At 39.5% G+C, this 21,694-nt stretch overlaps 2 protein-coding genes across 4 annotated transcripts; one reads left to right on the top strand and one right to left on the bottom strand.

Annotated features, from left to right (window-relative positions):
- The first annotated feature begins 203 nt into the window (after positions 1–203).
- Positions 204–13,007, top strand: si:dkey-178e17.3 (somatomedin-B and thrombospondin type-1 domain-containing protein). Of its 2 annotated transcripts, none has more exons than XM_067521892.1 (5): positions 204–1,551; positions 8,061–8,243; positions 8,700–8,790; positions 10,411–10,569; positions 10,855–13,007. In XM_067521892.1, exons 1-5 carry the CDS (start codon positions 1,302–1,304, stop codon positions 10,958–10,960), a joined length of 789 nt encoding a protein of 262 aa, XP_067377993.1. In that variant the 5' UTR covers positions 204–1,301; the 3' UTR covers positions 10,961–13,007. The 2 variants fall into 2 exon arrangements, with proteins under 2 accessions (XP_067377993.1, XP_067377992.1); XM_067521891.1 differs by having other exon boundaries at positions 205–1,551; positions 8,058–8,243.
- Positions 13,008–15,027: 2,020 nt separating this feature from the next.
- On the bottom strand, positions 15,028–20,080 carry snap29 (synaptosome associated protein 29). 2 transcript variants are annotated; one of them, XM_067521875.1, is made up of 6 exons: positions 19,995–20,080; positions 17,840–18,079; positions 17,366–17,559; positions 17,083–17,168; positions 16,890–16,994; positions 15,028–16,253 (listed from the first exon to the last, which is right to left on the bottom strand). In XM_067521875.1, the coding sequence occupies exons 2-6, from the start codon at positions 18,077–18,079 to the stop codon at positions 16,093–16,095; spliced, it is 786 nt and encodes a 261-aa protein (XP_067377976.1). In that variant the 5' UTR covers positions 19,995–20,080; the 3' UTR covers positions 15,028–16,092. The 2 variants fall into 2 exon arrangements, with proteins under 2 accessions (XP_067377976.1, XP_067377977.1); XM_067521876.1 differs by lacking the exon at positions 19,995–20,080 and adding an exon at positions 19,692–19,917.
- Positions 20,081–21,694: the final 1,614 nt, after the last annotated feature.

Below are 21,694 nucleotides of genomic sequence, written 5' to 3'. Positions count from 1 at the left end.
TCAAACCTTTTGCTCTAAACCAGGGAGGGTCTCCTTCCACTGCCAAGGTAACTCAAAGATAAAAAATAAACACGTGTTAGAACCAGTGCACTCCATACAAACCATGTAAGATACATAGAAATAATTTCAAATCAGATAAATGTCGCTGTGTGCCATCATTTGTTTAAATGCAGCTGATTGGCCATTAAATGTGCTGTATTTGTGTAGAAAAGCAAACTAATGAGGTGGGAGAGTGATTTAACACGGTGTGTTCATATCTTAAGTTTCCAATAACAAACAGGGCGTAAACAACAATTTGTGACTGGGAAACGCAGCTCACATGTTGGCAAGGACTACACAGTACAATGTAAGTACAAGGACAGTATTTTTTGGAAATTATTTTTACTTAAACTCGGTGACGTTCTCTGGCAATAGTGGAGATTGTATCATGCCTTCCTCCTCCTGATGAGCTTTTACAGTAGCCTCCCGTGCGCAGCTTCTCCATTCAATCAGAACCAGTGAAGGATAAGTAATATTATTGTTCTCCAGCCTTTCCCTAAATGGGGAGGGTGATCTTATACGGGATGGGTGGAGATCGTTTTGTCGCTGAAGCTCAAAAAAGGAGCTTCACACATCCGTATACCGGCTCCAAGGCGAATCTTATGAAACATTCTAAACTTTTTAAAATACGTTGATTTTGTGCGTACGTTTTGTGCGTGTAACGTGGGTGCACCGCTGTCCGTGGTGCTGAATTAGATTTTATTCTTTTAAAATATCTATATTTCCAATCCTGTTTACAGATATTGTACTGGGACAGACTTTGGGCAACTGGACAACTGTTTATGGTCCCAGATTGCAAGTCAATTTAAGTGCCCTGCTCAGTGCTTATGTAAAGTGTTTGGCCCTCATGCTTTGCATTTCAGTTGTATTTTAAAGCCCAGCACATCTTTTTGCCAAACACTTTTAAAAGCTCCTTCGTCTTTTGCATATTGTGCAAGCAACAGAGAGACACACACACATAGAGAGGAAGGCTGGTACTTTACGTCTTTTCTAAAAACTAACAGTAGCTTCAAAGTGGGCGGTGTCCGACAGGCGAGCAGAGCTGAGCGCACAGGTTTGGTTTTTACGCACCAGTTGTCCTTGTAGATATCAATGCAGTTGTTGCGTCACCCTCTTCTTAAGTAGGACCATGACACACTTGGATTTCATATAGAAAATACCATCTTTGTCTTCAACACATAATTCCATTTTAAGCACCACTCAAAGTGAAGCATACACCAGTGGAGTGTGGAGCAAGTGTGGAGCCCAGAAACGTCCTGGTCATGGGAGCGCATGGATGGAGCTCGGCGCGTCTTGGGTTTGTCGTTTGTGGATATTTGGCGTTTTTCTGCGGGGAAATTGTTCCATGTGCTGAAGCGGGCTGCAGGGAGAGGGAGAGCCCAAACTGCTGCACCGGCCGAAATAACGAATGTTTTGAGTACAGCAGGAGAAAAACGGTGTGCTACTGTGATGCCTACTGCCAAAAAACCAGAGACTGCTGCGAGGACTATCAGCGTGTGTGCCAAGTATCCGGTGAGTTGCTGTTGCTCATCGCATAACTTAGTGATGCTTTGGGGGCTTCGAGATCTCCTGGTAAAAAAACAACTATACTGTGTAGATTTTGCGTAGATTCCAACTGTATCGTCCATTGTGTGGAACCTGGGGTAGCTATCACTGAAGTGACACGGAGACCGTGAGACGTACTAAACATAGTAGTTTCTAGAGCATCCATTACAGCTGTTTGTTTAGAGTGACCAGCCATAGGTGACCATTTGTAAAGGGGAATTCGTGGCGTATGTTTCAACAGCAGGTTGTGTGTGTGTGTGTGGTTTTAAGTTTGTAGGGTTGACCCTTAACCGTCACCTCAAAGCTTCAAACTACACAAACTGGCCATAAAGGGATTGGAAAGTAGAGTGATGGGAGGAGAGAAGTCTTGTTTTTCTCAACAAAGAAATAATAAAACTGCATCAGGAGATTAAAGTGAATTCCGCACAGAAACAATAAATTTGAGTTTGGGTAACCTCTTCGCTCATCTCCCTGGCTGCTGCTATATAAGGACAAATGAGAGAATGGACACCATGGGAACAGACTGCCAAAAATGGTTTGGGTTACAGTAGAGCTGTGTCTGAGATGTGACAGACAGGAAACTCTCCTCGGCCGCTCTTACATCTCAAGTTCACGAGCGGGATTATCCCAGAATGTGCCCCCTGTCTTAAGTGCACACTACCATCATCTGCTGGGAAAATTCTAGAAATCAAAAAGTACTAAAATACGGGAGCCACTCATCTGCTCAGGCATATTTAGAGCATAAATAGTCAACTGTCCTTTAAGTAGTGTATCTGTGTAGTGATGTGAACCGGTGGCCTCGTACAGGCTGGAATCAATCACTTAAACGTGTGTATGAAAGTACTCTGATGGAAAGCCGTAACACACTTTAATTAGACCTATCAGACATATAGTTTTAGTCAGCTGATTTGAATGTCTTTTTTTAAACTCCATGAACACAGAATTGAAGACAAGGCTCAAATCTTTAGTTAAAACTAAGCAATATGAAACACTCAAGCAGCACTAAAGTAACTGCCCAACTGACTATATAATGGTTACAAATAGTTGTACACAGTTGAAAAGAGGCATCTTCAGTACAGTAAATACACACAGTAACACAAACAGCGAGGAAATATTGCAGACTCAAATGTCAGCATGTGCTTTTTATTTACCAATTAGTCAAATTTAAATGTAACATCTATTTTGGCAGCTTGGTGGGATCACCTAATCCACTCCATATTTCTGGCAAACTGAAATTTAAGCTCAGGCGAGTGTACTGTACTGTTTAGCATCTGGTCCCACGAGTTCAATGCTGCCATGCAGTTCACTTACGTGTATGGGAGTTCTGGTACTGTGGACCTTGTGTCACTGTGATGTTACACAGTACAGACCAGAGTGTGATGGAGATGTCAGAGGCTGGACAGTGTTTTTGCAGGTACAAATGGTTACTGTCCAGAAAAACTGTAAATCAAAGTATCTTTGCTCAATATTTGTGTGACAAGGCAAAACATTTTCAATACAGAAAGTAGAAATCATCAGTAGATAAACTCTTGATAAATACTTTTAAATCCTTTTGTAGTATGACTGAATATGACTTTTGCTGACTTCACAATGAACTTTGAACACCACCACCTTGTCCCTGTGCAACCTGAGAATGTTTACAGTGTAAACACAGCATGCGTCCTGTGGCCTGACTCAGACACATTAAAGTGCCTCGATAGTTTCTCACCAATATTCCACTCAGTTCTGAAGCACATCAACGAGACGTTCTGTGTGCTGTATGTCACGGCAAATAGAAATTGGGGAGGGTTGCGTCAGGAAGGACATCTGGCGTAAAAACTGTGCCAAATCAACGTGAGGACACTGATCCGCTGTGGCGACCCTGAACTCAAGGGATAAGCTGAAAGGACAAAAAATAAATAAATGAATGTTCCTCCATCCATTATAAGGAGAACACTCAAAAGCAATGGTATTATCGTAATGTTGGAGACAGACACTGCTTTGCTGCCTCTGGACAGCAGTTGCTTGCGATGATGGATGGAGCTATGACTTTTCGGCTGTACAAAACAACTTTTATGTGAGGTTTTACTGTGTGAACTAGAAAATTAACAGTAAGTGGATCATGTAGCACGTCAATGACCTTAAACACATAAGTCATTCTACCAAAGAAATGTTGATGCTGAGGAAATGTTTTGCATTAACTGAGTCAAAATCCCGAACTTAATCCTGTGATGAAATATGTATTTTTGTCAAATTTCTTTATATGGTTTCCCAATGTGTAGCTGCATAAACATCTGATCACAGCTGGTTCAGCTCATATTTATGCAGAAATGGTCAGAAATGTTGAATATGTGCTGTATTTTTCTGAAATTCTTGCTGCATCCGACTAGCTGAACGTTTCAAGGCTGCCCCTGTGTTCAAACTAGTCTTCTGGTTTTTAAACGTAAAATATGGCAGAATTTTTGCTGACCAGGATATATATGATGCTGGAAATAAATTATGGAGTAACACAATCCTGATCCTTTTTAAATTGACTGATGTGTGGCTCTGCCTCTAAGGCTCCATCAGAAACCACCTCCTGGAAAGATAAATGTCACACATGAATTAACTTTGGATAAACATTGTTAGGATTTCAAGTGGGCAGTTGTCTCCTGTTGATGAAACCCTTTTCCATCACATCATTTTTGCTTCTGCTTTACAAAAAGTCTCTTGTTGCTCGATCCTCTCCAAAGGATTTAGAGCTCAAATGGCCCAAAAGGAGGATGAGGGAGGCAGCTCCTCTCCTCCTGTCTGCCAGTTCTCATTTTCTCACAAAGACATAATGTAGCCTCAGCCTCCAATACACCAGAGGTTTGCACATCATTCATTTTTCTCTCCTGCAGGCACTTTTCCTCCTTTCCTCTTACCATGATGTTTGCTTCTTTCCACTGCCTTCACTCCCTCACCTACTTCCTCGTTTATGAACGGTTGATGTTTTTAAGCTGGCCACCTGTTGTAGTTCACAGTCAAGGTTCCCCTGGTACTCACACTATTCGAAGTGAGATAATTGCATTTGTTTGCTTAGGTGATGTACTTCACTTGAACTTGACAGTTTTTAATAATTACAAGGACGTAGTTGCACAGTTGAACAGTGCTCTCTGTTTTGTGCGTGGGTTTCCTCCGGGTACCCACAGCATGTATGTTAGATTAAATGATGACCTCAAATTGCCCGTAGGTGTGACCGTGAGTGTGAATGTTCCATTGACTGGGGACCCGCTCACCCTCTGACAGCTGGGACACACTCCAGCTGGATTGATTAGCATGAAAGGTTTATATGTTACAACAGAACTTTTCTCTAGTGCCATCCTCAGGTCATCCTCAGCTGTATATTATAAATAGGAATGATCAGCAATTATCTTGAAGCACAAACAGTAATTGATATTAATCCTTTAATAAAATTAGTTTTACGTGTGATGTGATATTCTCTGTCTTAAAGAGACTTAACAAACCTATACTCAAATTTCTAACTACGTTTAACAACCTTTGGGTTGATAATTAGATCAAATTTAAACCTCCCATAGAGGACCCGCTTCGTTGTTGCCTTTATTTTTCGCTTGTTGCCACAATTTTCTGAATAACATTAAAGTGCACAGTTGTCTTAGCAGGTGTGAACCTTCAACTGAAAAGAGCACATTGCCTCATTTCTTCTTCTTCTTTGCTCCCTTGTGTTTAATGTTGTTGGATTGCTCTTAGGACATCACTCCAGTATTTAGAATTCATATGTTGAGCTTGCTTGTGTTGGGAGGCTGTGCAAAGCAAACAGAGGTCTCACAATTTTACCTCCAAATCGCTCTCAGCTGCGTTTAATGAATCCTTTCAATAAGTTGCTTTGTTTGACTTCTTATTGTAAGGTGTCTACAGGAAACATTTATGTGCTAACTTGTTATTAGGGCTCAGTCCCACGCCCGTCATCTCTATTAGGAGGCTTATGGTTCGGACTTGTGTTGCCAAACATTATAAAGCTTGTCAGATCGGACCAAGGCCCAGCTGTCTACATGGGAGGGAGCCCGAGGGCCAGTGGCCCACCAGTGCAGCTGGACATCTGGGTCCTATTAGAGAGACCATGGGGGGTAGATAGATGCAGGGGGAGGTGAGTGAAGAACACAAATTTCAGAGAACAAGGGACATAAGGTGACAACAACCTAAGGTGAACTGAAGAAAGGTTTATAGTTCACTTGTTAGGAAGTCCTGATTTCCTAACAAGTCAGGCTCCTGAAAAGGAGATAAAGAGATAAAAGTGCTGATGTCGGACACACATTGACTGGCCTGGTTCGGTTAGTGGTGTTTGTCTGAAGTCCAACTAACTGCCAGGGAAATTAGTCACACGAGATTTGTCCATGCAAAGTCCTGACACTCGAAACCATTTTTAAAATTATGGCCTTTTGAAATGGCTTCAACACAATTTAAAGCACCATCACTGTTCTTATCATGCTTTACAGCCCCAGAAAACCCGGTGCCTGAGCTCAGTTTTATTCACGTTCTGTAAAGTTAATTGATAATGACCACAACGATATTTACTACATTGTCAGTTTTACATTCTCATACTAACTGTGCAGCTCAGGCTGACTGTCGGCAGGTTTGTCATGTGGATTGTGCGACTGTCACACTGCTGGTACAAGTAGTAAAGTCGGGGACCACCACAGCTTGATAATTACTTTCTGACCTCTGTTGTCTTGGGGTCAACCGCCTCAAGCTGCCAGACAGTGGCCCTTAGGTGTTGGTGTCGATCAGAGGGGTATTAGCTCTGTTTCCCTCTCGGGTGCAGAAACCCACCCACCCTATTGGTTTCATTCCACTTCCTCTGCAGTAAAGACACTGCTTGTGTTTTTTCCCCCTGTGAAAAGAAGAAACGGCAACACAAAACCCGCTTGTGTGAACGTCAGAGGATGTCGAGGAGGGAAGGAAAGGCTAGGAGTCAGGAGTAAGGATAAAGAGGAGGAGGTGGCACGAGAAGGAAGCTGATATGGGTGTGGTGTTGGATTAGTCCAAGAAACTTCATGTCACTCTACACGAGGAAATGTGTATATCTGTGTGTTTCAGTGCGATGAGTGAGGGGTGGGGTTATTTGACAGATATTGTTCTCGATAAATGTGTGCGTGTGTGCATGTGTGTGTGTGTGTGTGTGTTGTGAGCTGGGAAAGGCGAGTGTCAGGTGGGCAGCACTAATGTGCAGGAATGCAGAGATTCCACAGTGGCTTTGTAGATCGGCTGTGTCACTGAGACAGGCACCCCCCCCGCCCCCCTCTGAAACCCCAACAGGACCATGGGAATAAACCAGACGGGCGGCATCTTAAAAGCTCTCTCTCGCTCTTTTTCTCCTGTTCACACACACACACACACACTTATTCACATGTAGTATTGTACTGTGGGGTGGGTGTGCATTGTAAAGACAGACTGAGGTAGATTAGATGGCACGGGAGGATTAGATTCAGTTATGGTATATTTATCCTCTCCTTCCCTGTAATTTCACCAAGGACATCTAAGCGTTTCAAGCTGTGTGCACCTGCTCTCATTGTATTAAACTTGTGTAAATAAAGAAAAAAAAACACATGAGGATCCGGGAATAAAATATTCATGTTTAAACTTACACAATATGTTTAAGTTCCTACATTTTTGTTTGTATGTCTCTTACATTTAAGCGTTTACCACGTGTGCACTTCCTCTCTAAAACAAGGCTGTTAAATGTCTGCCACTATTAATTGTCTGTGTTAGACCAAGCTTGATTACGGCCGGAGTCTCTTGGCTTTGATCAGTGCAGCCATCTGATACAGCTTCCTCTTAGCCTGATATAATTGGCTAACTCAGTCTGCTGAATGGTGCCTGATTGCTGCTGCTGCTGCGTTTACATGGTGGGTTGTATTTGTACGTTTAATTGGGGGTTAGAGGCAAACCAGTGAGAACAGGATGCAAAATTAGACCCTTATTCAAATGGCCCCCACACTCATGACCCGGGTTGCAGACTTCCTGAGTCTGGGGTTTAGCTGATCTGATATTAGCAGATGGTAATGACCCAGTCACTGGTTTGCCACCCACCAGACTGAGTCGGTGCTCAGTGCAATATTTGTGTGCGTTTCAGCTCACACCTTCAGTCATGCACTGCAGGAAAGATTAGGGCAGATTTTACAACCTGTGGGTTAACGATAAATTTTGTCTTCAGAATAATACAGCTTCATGATAGCAGCTGTTCCACCCTAAATCATCCACAACTGAAACTTTTTTGAGTTCGCAAAACGTGTTTGACCTTCTCTGAGAAAACAACTTAAAATGCTAGAAGGATTTTTGCGTGTTCTGTTTACTTTTCCATTATTTCCCAAAATTTCCTGAGTTGATTTTTTTTCTTGTATTTTTTGTCTTTACATCTTGTTGGTTGAGTCAAGTCATCTCGAGCTGACAGGTTTCTCTTGTTGCTTATCAAAAACCATCAGGTTGATCTCTGCATCTTCTTGTTTCCCTAGCAGCCCTTGACTGTGTGGTTGGATCATGGGGTCCCTGGTCATCATGCACATCTGCATGTGGAGTTGGGAGCACAGAAAGGAGTCGTCAAGTATCTGTTCCCCCTAGAAATGGTGGCACGCCCTGTCCTGACCTCAAACAGCGTCGTGGCTGCTTTGGAAACAACGCCATATGCCGCACAGCAAAAGGTGAGAACGTAACCTTTTCTACGTACCACTCTGTGCATGCATCAGTGCACGTGTGAATGTGAATGTGTGATATCAATTTGACATTTTAGGATTCTGTGGGGTACCTCATCTTAACAACTTTACTGTAACCAACACATTTGCTAACATCTGTCCTGAAGTCTTATTCCAGATGCACTTTTTCAAACGTCTCAGTTATACACCTCACTGTTGCATCACATTCCCAGTAATGAACACCAGAACATAGATAAACACTTTTCAGAGAAAAGCCTTCCAAGGAAAACTGACTACAGCTACATCAGTTCTAGTAATTTGCTTCATTGAGTCATCTTTAGTCATGAACATGGGTTGAGAAACTGACCTGTACTGTCTTTTCTGTGACAGTGAGGATATACAGTATCTGACAATATTGTTGCCTTTTCTCATGTCCACCTTTGCATTTTCTCTACGAACTTGCAGAGGTGGCAAAGATCCTGCCTGATTCTTTTAAGAGGAACTTCAAGGATCCGTGGAGACGACCACACATGCTGATGAGGGAGGAGAAGTCCAGGTAAGGCCTCTATTATCAGACTACAAACAAACACAGAGGACTGCTCTCTACTGATCCAGCCAGCCCACTTTATTTTCCTCTGGAGAACTGGCTGTCATGTGCAAATGATACGAGGGAGTAATTACAGCTGAAGTGTGTGGAGGGTCCAATGACCGTGTCTCTGTACTGGGGTTGGTTGCTATTCTTTCTGTTTCATTTTTACCAGCTCAGTATTTCAGAAACATTAGATTCTAACTTTTAGAAAATATCTCATATTCATGGATGTAATTGTAACAATATTCACTTTAAAGCCAACATTTTTATATCAATAGGTTCAGATGTAGCAGGTCATTCTGGCATGAACCACTTTGGATCCAAGTCTAACTACAGGACTGCCTTCCAGATCAGTTCTTCCTTTGTTTTTTTCCCTCGTATTTTACTTTAAGATCAAGATTCGAGAACACAGATCAAGGCCAAGCATGCAAAACCTTGAATTTGCTCTGATTGTGTAAAATGAGTGGTATGCTTGAATATTACCATCATGACCTGAACTCTGCAGATAAGGCAACCATAATCCGTGTAAAAAGTAAAGCCTTCCTGGACAGATGTCATCTTTGATCTCAGCTGATTGTACATGTTCACAGAACTGGAAAGAATCAGACACAGGGGAGTAAATCATGGCTAGTTTTCCTGACAGCCCAAAGCCTTTCAAATTGATTAAAATGGACATTGGATCCTTTCTGTTTTGACCGGAGCACATTACACATTAATGTGATGTGAACCATTGATGGATGACATAGATTTAGGGTGATTTCACTCAGACATGTGGTACGTTGATGGGTCTCTGGTGTTGTCATTGGAATTGGCTTAGGGAGCAAAGGGTGTAAAAGACATGGAGTAATAATACGTAATTATATTTTGACTTGTACTGTAATTGTCACTGTGAAATTATCTGAGTAATAACATGTAGTGTAAAAATTGTGCATATTCCAAAGAAGCCGTGAAACCTCAACCTCAAAAAACAAAAATCTATGATATTTCTTGATCTTTTTACAGTGTTTCTGGCAGACAACAGTCACTCTGAGAAACAGATTTAGTGTTTTTCTTAGCATAACACCCCACTGTGGATGGTATTCTCAGCTGACTGAATCATTGACAAAATAAATGCCAGAGAACACGGGCAAACAAGGACCTATTACTGTTTCCAGTGCACAGACTGAGCTGTGTTGATGTTAGGATATTGCAGGTGATTGTGACACTGCTGGATCTCCTTCAGACGATGCAAATCTGGGTTGTCTTTTGTCTGGTTGTAGTGCCTCTCACTGGGATGAATCACTGCTTGGCTTTCATCAATCCAGCCAAGTTGGATTGCATTTAGGGCTAAGAAGCTTTTGTTTGAGTGCTGTGACCTCACTTGTCTCTGCATGTCCTCATTTAGACATGTTGCCATTGATGTTGTAGGAAAATTATTTGAAGACTTCAAAGCTTAAACCAAAGATCAAAATGTTACATGATAAAACGCGTACAGTGAAACAATGTGTAATTTGACACTTGTTGCCCCATTTAAGAATCAAACGTAAAATTGAGTTGATAATTTTTTGACACTTTTGTCTCTCTGTGTCTGTGTTTCTGTACTTGCAGTTACTGTGTGATGCTGCGGGTGACACAGGCCAGTGCAGCATGTAGACTGAAAGTGTGGAGTGCACAGCTGGTGAGAGACAGAGTGGTCTGTGCAGAGTGTCAGAGTGAAGCCATGTCAAAGTCTGACCGGTGTGCAGGAGATGGCCTAGAGAGCATCAGGTAAACCCACCATTAAAGATATCCCCACCCGTTACACTCATTAGTTTTGAGTTAAGGGTATTAGATGACCGCTTTCTGGTGGAAAAATGTATATATCGCTGTCAGAAAACTAAGCCCTAAACTATGTCTCTCTATGCAGTTTGACAGGACTTAAACAGAGTTGCTAATTTAACCAATTGACATAAGTGGAGCGAACTAATGATTGTGGTTTAGTTTTTAATGCAACAAACAAAAAATTTCCTTTAAAAGTAGGTTATGTCAGGCTCAATGTCATTTGTTTCCTAGAACATTCTGGACAGCAGCTTCAGTTCCAGGCTGCCATGGATCCTGGGTTCGAGAGTCATCGCCCGAAGGCTGCCGGTGTCCTCCCTCCTCTGTGCTCTTTGTGTGAGTAAATATGAAAACCCCAGATGTCTGTATGCAGGGAAAGGCTTCCTTCTGCTGACCAGCTCTGCCAGCCAAGCTAGACCGCTCCAATCCAGGTTACTGGATGGGTAACTCAAGGAGATCATCAACATCCTGCCACTGTTTCCTTTCACCTCATTCTCTGTACTGTATAAACTGTTGCTAAGCACACAGAAATTCTTGCATTTAACTTCCGATTTTAAAGCCACATTATTTACTTTCTGTCCTCCAAAGCATCTATATGCCTTTTACCTCTAAATCTTTGCTATCTACCTCCATCACTGTAAGTGCATTTGTTAATGCATAATGTATAAATATATAAATATATTATTTTGCTTTTTACATTTTCTACTTTTGTTTATGAGTTATATATATATATATATATATATATATATATATATATATATATATATATATATATATATATATATATATATATATATATATATATGTGTGTGTGTTTATATAGCTACACTTATTTTTATCCAACATTTTAAACTCCAAACAGCAGTTGCTGCACCCAACTCAGGCCCCAGTCCATTGGATCCTAAATAACATGCAGGTTGGATCGTCCAAGATGTGTCCGTTGCAAATAATTGCAAAAATCCTCCTGGTCCCTAAACGTAAACAGAAACGCTTCATAACTCTACTCAGAAATCATCTTACCTTCACAAGGAAGTTTATTCCAGCATAGTATCACCCAATATAACTATCACATACTGTATGTTACTCCCATTTTTCTAATTAACTCATCCTCCTCCAAGCACTCCCTACAGCTCCCTGATGTGCACTTTGTTCCCTCATCTGCTCCCGTTGTCTCTACTGACAGTGTTTTTCTATTAAAGAATCTGCATATTAACCCAGCACTAACATCTTAAAATGAAAACAGATGTCAGTCAGCTGGCTCAGTATGCCTTCCCACATCCCTCATCATCTCCTAAGATGAGGACGAGTGTAGTACCAGTAATCGGCGTTTCTCTCTTAAAAGCTGTGACTTTCACTCCCATGTCTGTGTCTGTTTGTGTGTTTATTTATTATAAAACAAGCGAGGATTTTATTAGTGCAGCACATCATTCTCTGTACACTGTCCATAACTGAAAATAAACAGCATTACTGATATATTTCTCCTCCTCTTGTCATATTTTTCAGATTTTGGTATTTTATAGCATCACTAGATTTAGACTAAACAAAACCACCATTGGCATTTCCAGCATTTCCATCTGTATTGACTACAATGAGTACGACATAAGTATATCCCTAAGTTTGACCAGTGTTTACATGCAGCTTACATAACTTAGTCCAAACATGTACCAATCAACATGTTTTCAGTTACATGCTCGACATTGTTACCTAGGGTGTAAACAACATGGCGAAAAGCAAAATGACAACTAATGCGTATAATCATGTGTTTCAGCCACATTCTTATGTAATTTGGGGTTTGGTTTTATGACGTAACTTACAGTTGTGATGGATATGGTGTGAGCACCCCAGAAGGCCCAAATTGATGGCAAATTGCCTCCAATAAAGTAATTAACTGAACAAAGAGAAAAGGATGTCCAAATCCTGAATCCAAAACCTTACAACTTTGTTTACAAAGATAAAGAGTTTTTGTGATGGAAAATCCTTAGCATTTTACCTAGTTATAATTGCAACTTGTACTCAGTGTACTTTTGAAGAATGTTTAAAAGATTGTATGTTGTTCAAACTTTGTCTCATATATATGTTTTGTCTCGAAGTGTTTGCAGAACTGCTGCAAGATCAGTTATTGTCTAACAGCAGACCATCCCGCACTGACTCTGACCCAGAGTCATCCCATGCTCACAGGTGCTTATCAAAGTGCTGGAAAGGGAAATGGTTTCCATAAAAGGAGAAAGGGCTGGGGGCAGTTTCCTGAGGGTGGAGGATGGTCTGCCCAGCAACAAAAGGTTATAAAACTATGTGCGAATGTATGAAGTTTAGAACTGCATAGGATGGAGAATTGAAACTCTGTCGATGTACTTCTCTCTTGCAAGATAATAAAACCCTAAAAGACATCCTGGGTGCTGCAGCTTCTTTACTGTTTACACGTGAGGTATCTGGGACCAGATATTGTCATTTCTTTGCCATGACAGTTTTCTTCACCTTTACCAACCTCAAGTCACATAAATAATACAAATTAAATGACAAAGTAAATATATTTTTTGACAGATTTTACTGTACACTGAAGTACTTCCACACAGAAGAGGTAAAACCTGGCAGGTGGGGAGCAAAGAGGAGGTTGAGCAAATGTAAGGATGCATTTAGGCCTGAATTTGGTATTTTAAAAGGATTCTTATTGTTTTTGTTAAATATACGCATTTTTTGAAAAATGAAATACCAAAACAAAAACAAAAAAAACAAACACTTGACCTCTGTACTCAACAGGACAATACTCATAGCACTGATAACCAGCACAAATTAGTCCTTAGTGATTCATACTCCTGGCTAGTTTATGTGTATCATCTCAGAGGCACATGAACTTCTCCTCCTCTATTAATCTCTACAGCCACACTCCCCTCTTCCTCCACCCTCCCTCCCTGCTCTCACTCCCCAACTCCCTACCAAACTCCCCTCCGTCAGCACAACTCTTTATTTTCTCTTAATACAACAGTGGCAATAGAGTGCTGTCAGCCTGACAGCCCATCCCCTCTGAACCAAGCTTTACCCCCCTGGATGCCCTGCTTCTGCTGCTAACTCGCTTTCCAAAGGCCAGGAAGGCCCATCTCTGGCCCAGTGCCTGATGGGGTCAGACAGCAGTGTGTTCTGGGATTACGCCCACTGAAAAGGGGGGCATTCCAGCACCAGCGCCCTTTGTTACAGCACAGCCACTGTTTGCTTTTGACAAGACAGCTGTTCACAGACCTCACAAACCCCATGGATGGAGTGAAGGACAGAACCCAGAGGTGACTTCCGTTTATTGGTGTCGGTGGATGTGTGGTGCCACCTTGACCTGAAGACCCTTCTTCAGTTCAGTTTGACCTGCCCGTGTAATCACATTGTGCTCACATTAGATTGGGCTGTGCCAAAGCTGATTCAGAAAAATACTAACTTTGATAATCACAATTAACACATACTTGTCAGCCTTGGATTTACAATGTTATTCATGCCAAGTCATATTTTTAATGATTTCACCAATATCCTCTCCTCTGTGACCCCAAACAAAAGGTGGAAAATGGACAAAGTGTTAAACTTATGCACATTCTGCCTACTGAAAGAGGCTTTATTTTCTCCTTTTCTTACCTGACACTTTTTGCATCCATATACCTTGTGTATGTGTGTCCCCCCATAGGTGCTACATGATTCACAACTTATTTATTTATACTTTAATACACAGTTTGAGATATCACAAAAACGCCTTCAGGCACAGGTATTTGGGTGTCTCCCTTGGCATTGGGCTCTGGAAAGCCGATTCCCCATTTTCTCCTATGTATTGTGTACTGTATATGTGTTTTTGGGATGTGCGGACTGTAATTAGCAAGCTATTCTAATGGGGGCTTTTTTGCTTTTGTAGAAGCAGCTGGTCCATCTCATAGGAATGAAAATTAATAGATGCCTTGACATGAGGGCCTGAGCTCCACACAGCAACACAGCTGGTGCACAAAGAGACAGTGAACATAAACACACACACATGCTGAAATGTATCATTCTAATACAAAATGTTTCATCACAGTAAAATAATATCATTACTTGCAGAACTAGAACAGTTGCAACTACATTTTTCATATGGTTTTTGTTTTGATCGTTTACTATCATGTGTGAAAGGTTTAGATGTCTATTTTTAGGCATACTTCAATAATGAGATAACTTCAATTATTTTAAATATGACTTAGTTGATGTATTTGTATTATGAATTTTAAAAAAACTAGTCCAGTCTTGGTGTTATTTATATAAACTGATGACAAATGAACAATTAGGTATTATGTGAACACAGAACGTCATGCAAAATCCATCCAAGAACTTTGGCGTCACCTAGTGGCGTTTAAGACTTCCTGCTCCACTTAATCGAAGGCACAATTATTGAAACACAAATACCCATCCTTTTGAATGTTTATTGGGTACGTTTTAACTCAACTGCATGAAATACACGACTAAGTTAAATACATGTGACCATTAATGCATGTTTATTTCCTCATTTTAATTTTTTTTAAAACTCACACGTGTTTCAACTATTACCTTGTATCCCAGGACAGATTTATGACTGAAAATATGTGTGCTATCCTTTCAGTGTGTAGATTTTTTATATTCACATTTTTATACTATATAATAATTCACTCAATCACATTCTCCATTGAATATGATGTATCAATATAAACAAAGCACTGAGAACATAAACATAATTCAATTGAAAAGTAATCAAATTCACTGTAAAGAATCTAAAAAGAAAAAGAGAAGCATCTTAAGATGACAAGTGTGACTGGAGATACTGTACATACTAAATGTAAAGCAAAAGTAACTTCAGATAGACTTGCTAGTGTTGTACATTTGTGGAGAAAGGTGCAGTAATCACTGACATATGAATGTACACATTTAAAAAAAGATTCCAGCCTTGACATACGTCATGTTCTTCTCCATTTAGTCAACAATTAAAAATACTCTTTTTCACTTGTCAAACAAACAAAAATGTACATGTTTAATGTTTGACTGAGTGAATCTTTGGTGATCAAAAAAAAAAAAGACAAAAAGATAAAACTTATTAGCTAATCACCCAAACAGACTACAATTAGACAGAAGTGTGGTGAAGTTTGATGGCAAACAACTTAGATTTTGCATGAACAGGCAATGCATTTTTATCAAATACACATATCGAACAAAGGAAGGTGCAAAAGTAGGCGAGACAGAACTCAGTATGTTAGTATAAAAGCCAGTGGTAGAAGTACACCAAGTTTGATTTAAGAGTAAATATAAAACTAATATATGACTTTTCAGTCATTCAAAAAGAAAATAATGAGGATAAAATTTGATTCACTCATCTGCCAGTTACATGTACATGTCTCAGTCCATTAAAAAAAACAAACAAAGTTTTTTAACAAAGGCCAAAGGAAGGCAAGTGTGATAACTTTTCTTATCTCTGACTCTGTGTGGTGAGTTCAGGTGTTCGTTTCATTTGAGGTTTTTGATCTGTCGGTTTGTGTTGTGGATCTTGACATCCATCTTGTCCACTTTAGTCAGCAGAGAATCAATGGAATCGTCCTGGTCTTCAATCTCAGACTGGAGACCAAGTCCAAGGTTCTTTAGTCTTCCCAGGCCAACAGACATCTCATCTAGGTGTTTCACAATAGGACAGAAGGAAAACGTATGAGTGGAACTTTAGGGGATTTTGTTTATGTGTTATATCACAATAAATAAACCTAACATTTTACACTTCTAAAATACAGTAGTGCACCAGTATTTTTGGATCATGCATTTTAGAGACTAAACCATTTTATTTTTTCAGTGTTTTTATGTTAATTGGCAGTATGAAACAGGAGAGATTCACTGGTTCAAACCTGCACTTGCAGTGTGGAGTTTGTATGTTTTTTCAGTGCCTGCCTAGGTGTCCTCCAGGTTATATCATTTCCTCACACACTCTTGACATAGAGTTAGGCTAACTGCCTGTAAGTGTGAATGTGCTAATGAATGGCTGTCTACATCTATGGGCCAGTCCTATGATAGACCGCAAACCTGTTCAGGGTGTACCCTGCCTCTACCCAAATGACAACTGGAATTGGCTCCAGCCCCCGCAACCTTTTACCGAATTAGTGATCTGGATAATGGATGGATGGTAGATAATTTGTGGTAAATAAGAAATAATTTAAAAATACTAAAAACATCGCCCTCTTGTGCCTACCATGTGCAATGTATAAAACTTTGTACTGTAATCAAATTGAAAGTGAAAAAGAAACAAAGATAAATTTTACCTAAATTGTTGTCTAGCGTCTGGTGAACCTCCTTAAGGTATCTGTTCTGAGGGTAACCATTTTGTCTGGATGAGCTGTCATCTATTGATGCAGAAGCTCCGAAACCTGCAACACAGAATAAAAAAAAATGGTGGGAGACAGTTAGTGGTATAGTTATGCCATGCTGAGATTCTGGTGGTGGAGACAGTCTTACCTGCTGTCTCCAACCTTCTTAGGTTAGGGTGACTAGCTTGGTATTTATCTTCATGTTCCCTGCTGCCAGACACAGCATTCTGTAATCTGCAAAAACAAGCAAATGCCAGATAAGCTTTCTTCGGCCATTTAGTGAAGGGCAGTCTATGGCAACTAGCTAGAAATAGAAAAAGAACAAACGACTAAGAAGGTAGTAGCAGGTGACGATGTAAATATGCAATACTAAACTCTACCTAAACCTAATTTGACATGGTTTTGATAAACACTGAAGGACTGGATCTTACTTCTCGTTGGCCTGGTAAGCTTTTGGTTGCTCAGGTGGTGGCTTTGTCTCTGGCTTGCCCTTGAAGTAATTAACAAGCCCACCCCACACGCTCTTTATACTGGTAATATGCTTTTGACTGGTCTTCAGGTCCTGGTCCATGTTGTCCAGCATTTTGTCTGTTTTTTTCAGAACCTCACCTTGACGTATCAGCTCCTACAGTTACAAAGAAATCAGAAGTAGATTTACTGGTAAGTAGGATTCACATACAAGGAATCTGTCTTGGTCATGTGGTGTAATTCTAGTTATCATGTGGCTTCAAAAAAGGACAAAAAAAAAAAATACAAATGTCAGACGTTTAGACTGAGTGGAATGCGCTTAGATTTGTCCATAGAAATGTGCCTTATTGGGTACAAGATTGAGAGAAACCTCATCACTTCCCCCGAAACAATGTCCTTCTTTTTGTGCCAGACTAAAGTGAATTAGTCTCACATACCTCTGCAGTTTCCACACCCATCTTCTCTGATTCATAGATGAGGCTGAGGGAACGGTTAGTGCTGTCCATAGCAGACTGAGCTGTACGCATCACTTCCTGCTGAAGGTACCTCTGCCTCCCGTCCGGATCACTCATTCCCCTCTCATTTGAATCATCATAAAACCCTTTACCTTTAACTTTAAAATCTACATCATCATCATCATCAGCAGCAAATGGGTTGTGGGATTGCGGGTAAGCCATCTGTGGAGCAGACACAATATCTTGATCAAATAATCTGTAACCCAAAGTCTGTATATTATGATCTTCGCCTTTGTTAAGGTACCACTTCCAAGACAATAATTAATATTGACACTAAGAGAGTTTTATTGAAGAGAACAGCTGTACAATAGGCTGGCACACATAGACAATGCCCGACTAACAGGAGTCGATGAACCAAAATGTTCAATCAAAAGGACACATGTAGGTCACCTTAGATAAACGCATCTGCCAAGTGAATGAATGTGATGTGATTCTGACAATGCTTAAAATGGGAAGAGAATCTTGTTGAAACAAAACATGAAGTCGTCCGGTAGGAAATTAAAATAACAGGTTCTATTTTTTAAACATTAATCAGTTTCACTAATAATTTCTTAACACCAAAATTGTCTTGCTCTAACCACTCCCACAGCCTTTGCAAGTGATTAGCCAACCAAGGGTTTCCTCAGTTTTTGTTTTTTTGTTCTATGTATTGTGAACTGTGCTGTATTGTGTGTCGCGTTATGTTTCTGTATATTGATGATGTCATTAGTGACGTCATATAGCTTTGATAGTTGCTTTTGTAGTTTACCTTTTAAGATTGTTGTCCAGTGGTAAATAGAGTAATGCAATAGCAAAGGGTTTGTTACAAGAGACGCTGTTCAGCTCAGCTACTGAAGGGAGCAGATGTGACACAGTAACTGGAGCTGAGCAACTGACTACAAGGTAGAAGAGAAAGGTTCAGTGTGAAGGTACACGTTTTTTTACCTATTCTGCGAGTTCTGTAAGTTCGGCCATAGTTTGAGAAACTTGTTCGATGAAACTGTTTGTCAACGTGCTTGTGAGATTACTGTACTTAAAGCTTGTATATACAATTTATCTGTCATGGGTAAGTTGAGAAGCAAATACAATTATTGTTCAATGTTCATCATATAACAATCTCTGGAGTGAAGAATTTGCGGGAGCGTCATATTCGAGTAAGATCGCCTCTAAAATCTGTTTCTTTACTGAAATTGTTATATATATATATATATATATATATATATATATATACACACAAAGTAAATAAACATATGAAGAGAAAATATTGAATAGTAAACAACATATCACTATTCAATATTTTCTCTTCATATGTTTATATATATATATATATATATATATATATATATATAATATTTTCTCTTTATATGTTTATTAAGACACAAAGTAAATAAACATATAAAGAGAAAATATTGAATAGTGATATGTTGTAAAAACAACATATCACTATTCAATATTTTCTGTAAAAACAACATATCACTATTCAATATTTTCTCTTTATTTGTTTATTTACTTTGTGTCTTGCATAGACAAAATAACAAAATATTAATAAACAAACTATCCTTCAACCCAAACAACAGTAACAAAAACAAATAAAATGATTATGTATTTTATTCAAGTGGAAGAACACAGAACTTTACTTAGCAGTGTATTTTTGTGGTTTAAACTTTTACTCAAGCACGTAGGTCTAAAGGATCGGAGTACTTCTAACACTAACTTACATTTCCCCTCAGTTAACTTTGCTGATTCGACAAATAGCAAAGGTCTCCAAACTATTAAAGAAATTAACTGACCTTACCTTTAAGGGTATTGGCTTCAGCGTGTCTCAATGTTTCACACTACTCAGCTACTAAAACGGGCTATGGAACTATTTTAATGTCATTATTACAACATGGTTATTTACTTATGTTTCAACCGTTAAAGCTAGCAAAGGGTGTTGGCTAGCTATCTAGTCAAACGATAAGCAAAACCAGCTAAATGTCAGTATTCGTAAACAAGACAAGACTACACTGTGCCAACACCGGCATCTCCTTCTCTCTGACTAAGTAATGTTCACACAAAACTGTAAAGCTCAAAGATATCATCAATTTAATAGACAAACCTTTGACCGCCGGAGACACAGACGTTGCTGCTGCTCAGCTGAGCTAACTGCAGCAACTTCCGATCACGTTTGGTGACGTAAACACGTACTGTTACTACAGCTGACGCTGGGCAGGAAAAAAATGCGTCTTCACTCGCACAAGTTTTGTCATCATCTTTGGAAATGTGTTGTAAAAAGACTGTCTTTTAGAATTTGAAAAATACTATTGCTAGTATTATGTCCAAATAATTTGACACTAAGTGGCATAAACGTATAATACGACGTTATATTTACAATGTGCAAGAGATGTGCAAAAATATGTTCAAACATTGTACAACACAAGGAAGTCCATTAAGTCAGCTAAACTCAATTTATTTTCCATATTATTATTATATTTGTTTTACTGGAAAGTACATTTTTTTTCAGTCTTCGGCACCATTTGTATTTAAATGTTCCTTTTTTTCTTTTCACATGTCTTACATTGAGATGGCAGTTGCTGGAGTCCAAAAACAATACGATGGAACCTGGGGTAACTATCAATTTATTCATATGAAAATTTACAGGAATGATTAACATGGGCAGTACAACCTGCATCCTAAACACAACTACATCAGTTGGTACTTAAGTTTGATACAACTGTGCACATCATTCCAAAACAAATGCAAGTAAACACAGGTTAAATAAATTAATTTTTCAGACATTTTCAGAATCAAAATTACGAAAAGACTAATCTTAGCAGGAATCTTTCCACCATTATTTCACAGGGTGAATTTGATGTAGCCTTAAATCTTGAATGATATGTATACACCAGTTTTGAGGCTGAACTTGGAAGGAAGTAATATTTAATCTAAAATTGTATGAATAAAACACAAAATCGGTTGCTAAGCAACATTAATAGGCAGGGGAGGTGGCAACGGAAAACAGCCATACGTGCAATATAGGTAATCTGGCTGCCTCAAAGTACATAGGCAGACACTGAGATAAGAGTTGTAGGCTGAATTTAATCTAAAAGGGTTGATAAGTCTCTGTTTTACTCTTTTAACTCAACCGGAATAAGAAGGGGATGCTTCATCAGTGTGGTTAACCAAAGGGATGTCATGAGTATGTAAGCTGATTTTATTGTAAACAACTCATTGTGTAAACTACTGGTATGTTCATTTGGTTGACTAGCTGTTTTAAGTTTGTGTCATCAGTATTTTTATGACATGTAGTGTAAAACGAAAAGAGTGTTTTACGCACCTTCAGCATGGTATCCTAATTAGCCATGTGCATGTGGAGTGATTTGTGTACATGGGGTGTACGTGACGCTGTATTTATTTTAAACTTATGTTAAACCCATATCATTAGTGTGGGATGAAATGGCCCATATTGTTGGTGGTTATAGTATAATGTTACAAAGTGAGTTATTCCTGCATCTCCTGTGGTTGACTTATGCCTTTTTCATGTTCTGGCAGTTGTTGAAGTTGTTGCACCCCAGAAAACTTAACACCAAGCAGCCACAACATTAATACCAGTGGTCCTAATAATGTTATTGGAGGAACATTGTCACCCTGGCCACGTCTGAGTAGTCTGCCACTCCGCAGCCACATATACAGCAAAATGTTCTACACTGTGCACAGTTGGTAGAAGTACAAAAACTTAATACTCAAATAAAAGTTTTGGGCTAAAAAGTCTCCACTAAGAAAACAATGTACTTAAAATATAGTATTATAGTAATTATA

The sequence above is a fragment of the Channa argus genome, chromosome 11 (assembly GCF_033026475.1).
Source record: "Channa argus isolate prfri chromosome 11, Channa argus male v1.0, whole genome shotgun sequence".
Taxonomy (NCBI): domain Eukaryota; kingdom Metazoa; phylum Chordata; class Actinopteri; order Anabantiformes; family Channidae; genus Channa; species Channa argus.
The sequence above is the reverse complement of the archived record's forward strand: the minus strand, read 5'-3'. Positions and strand labels throughout refer to the sequence as shown.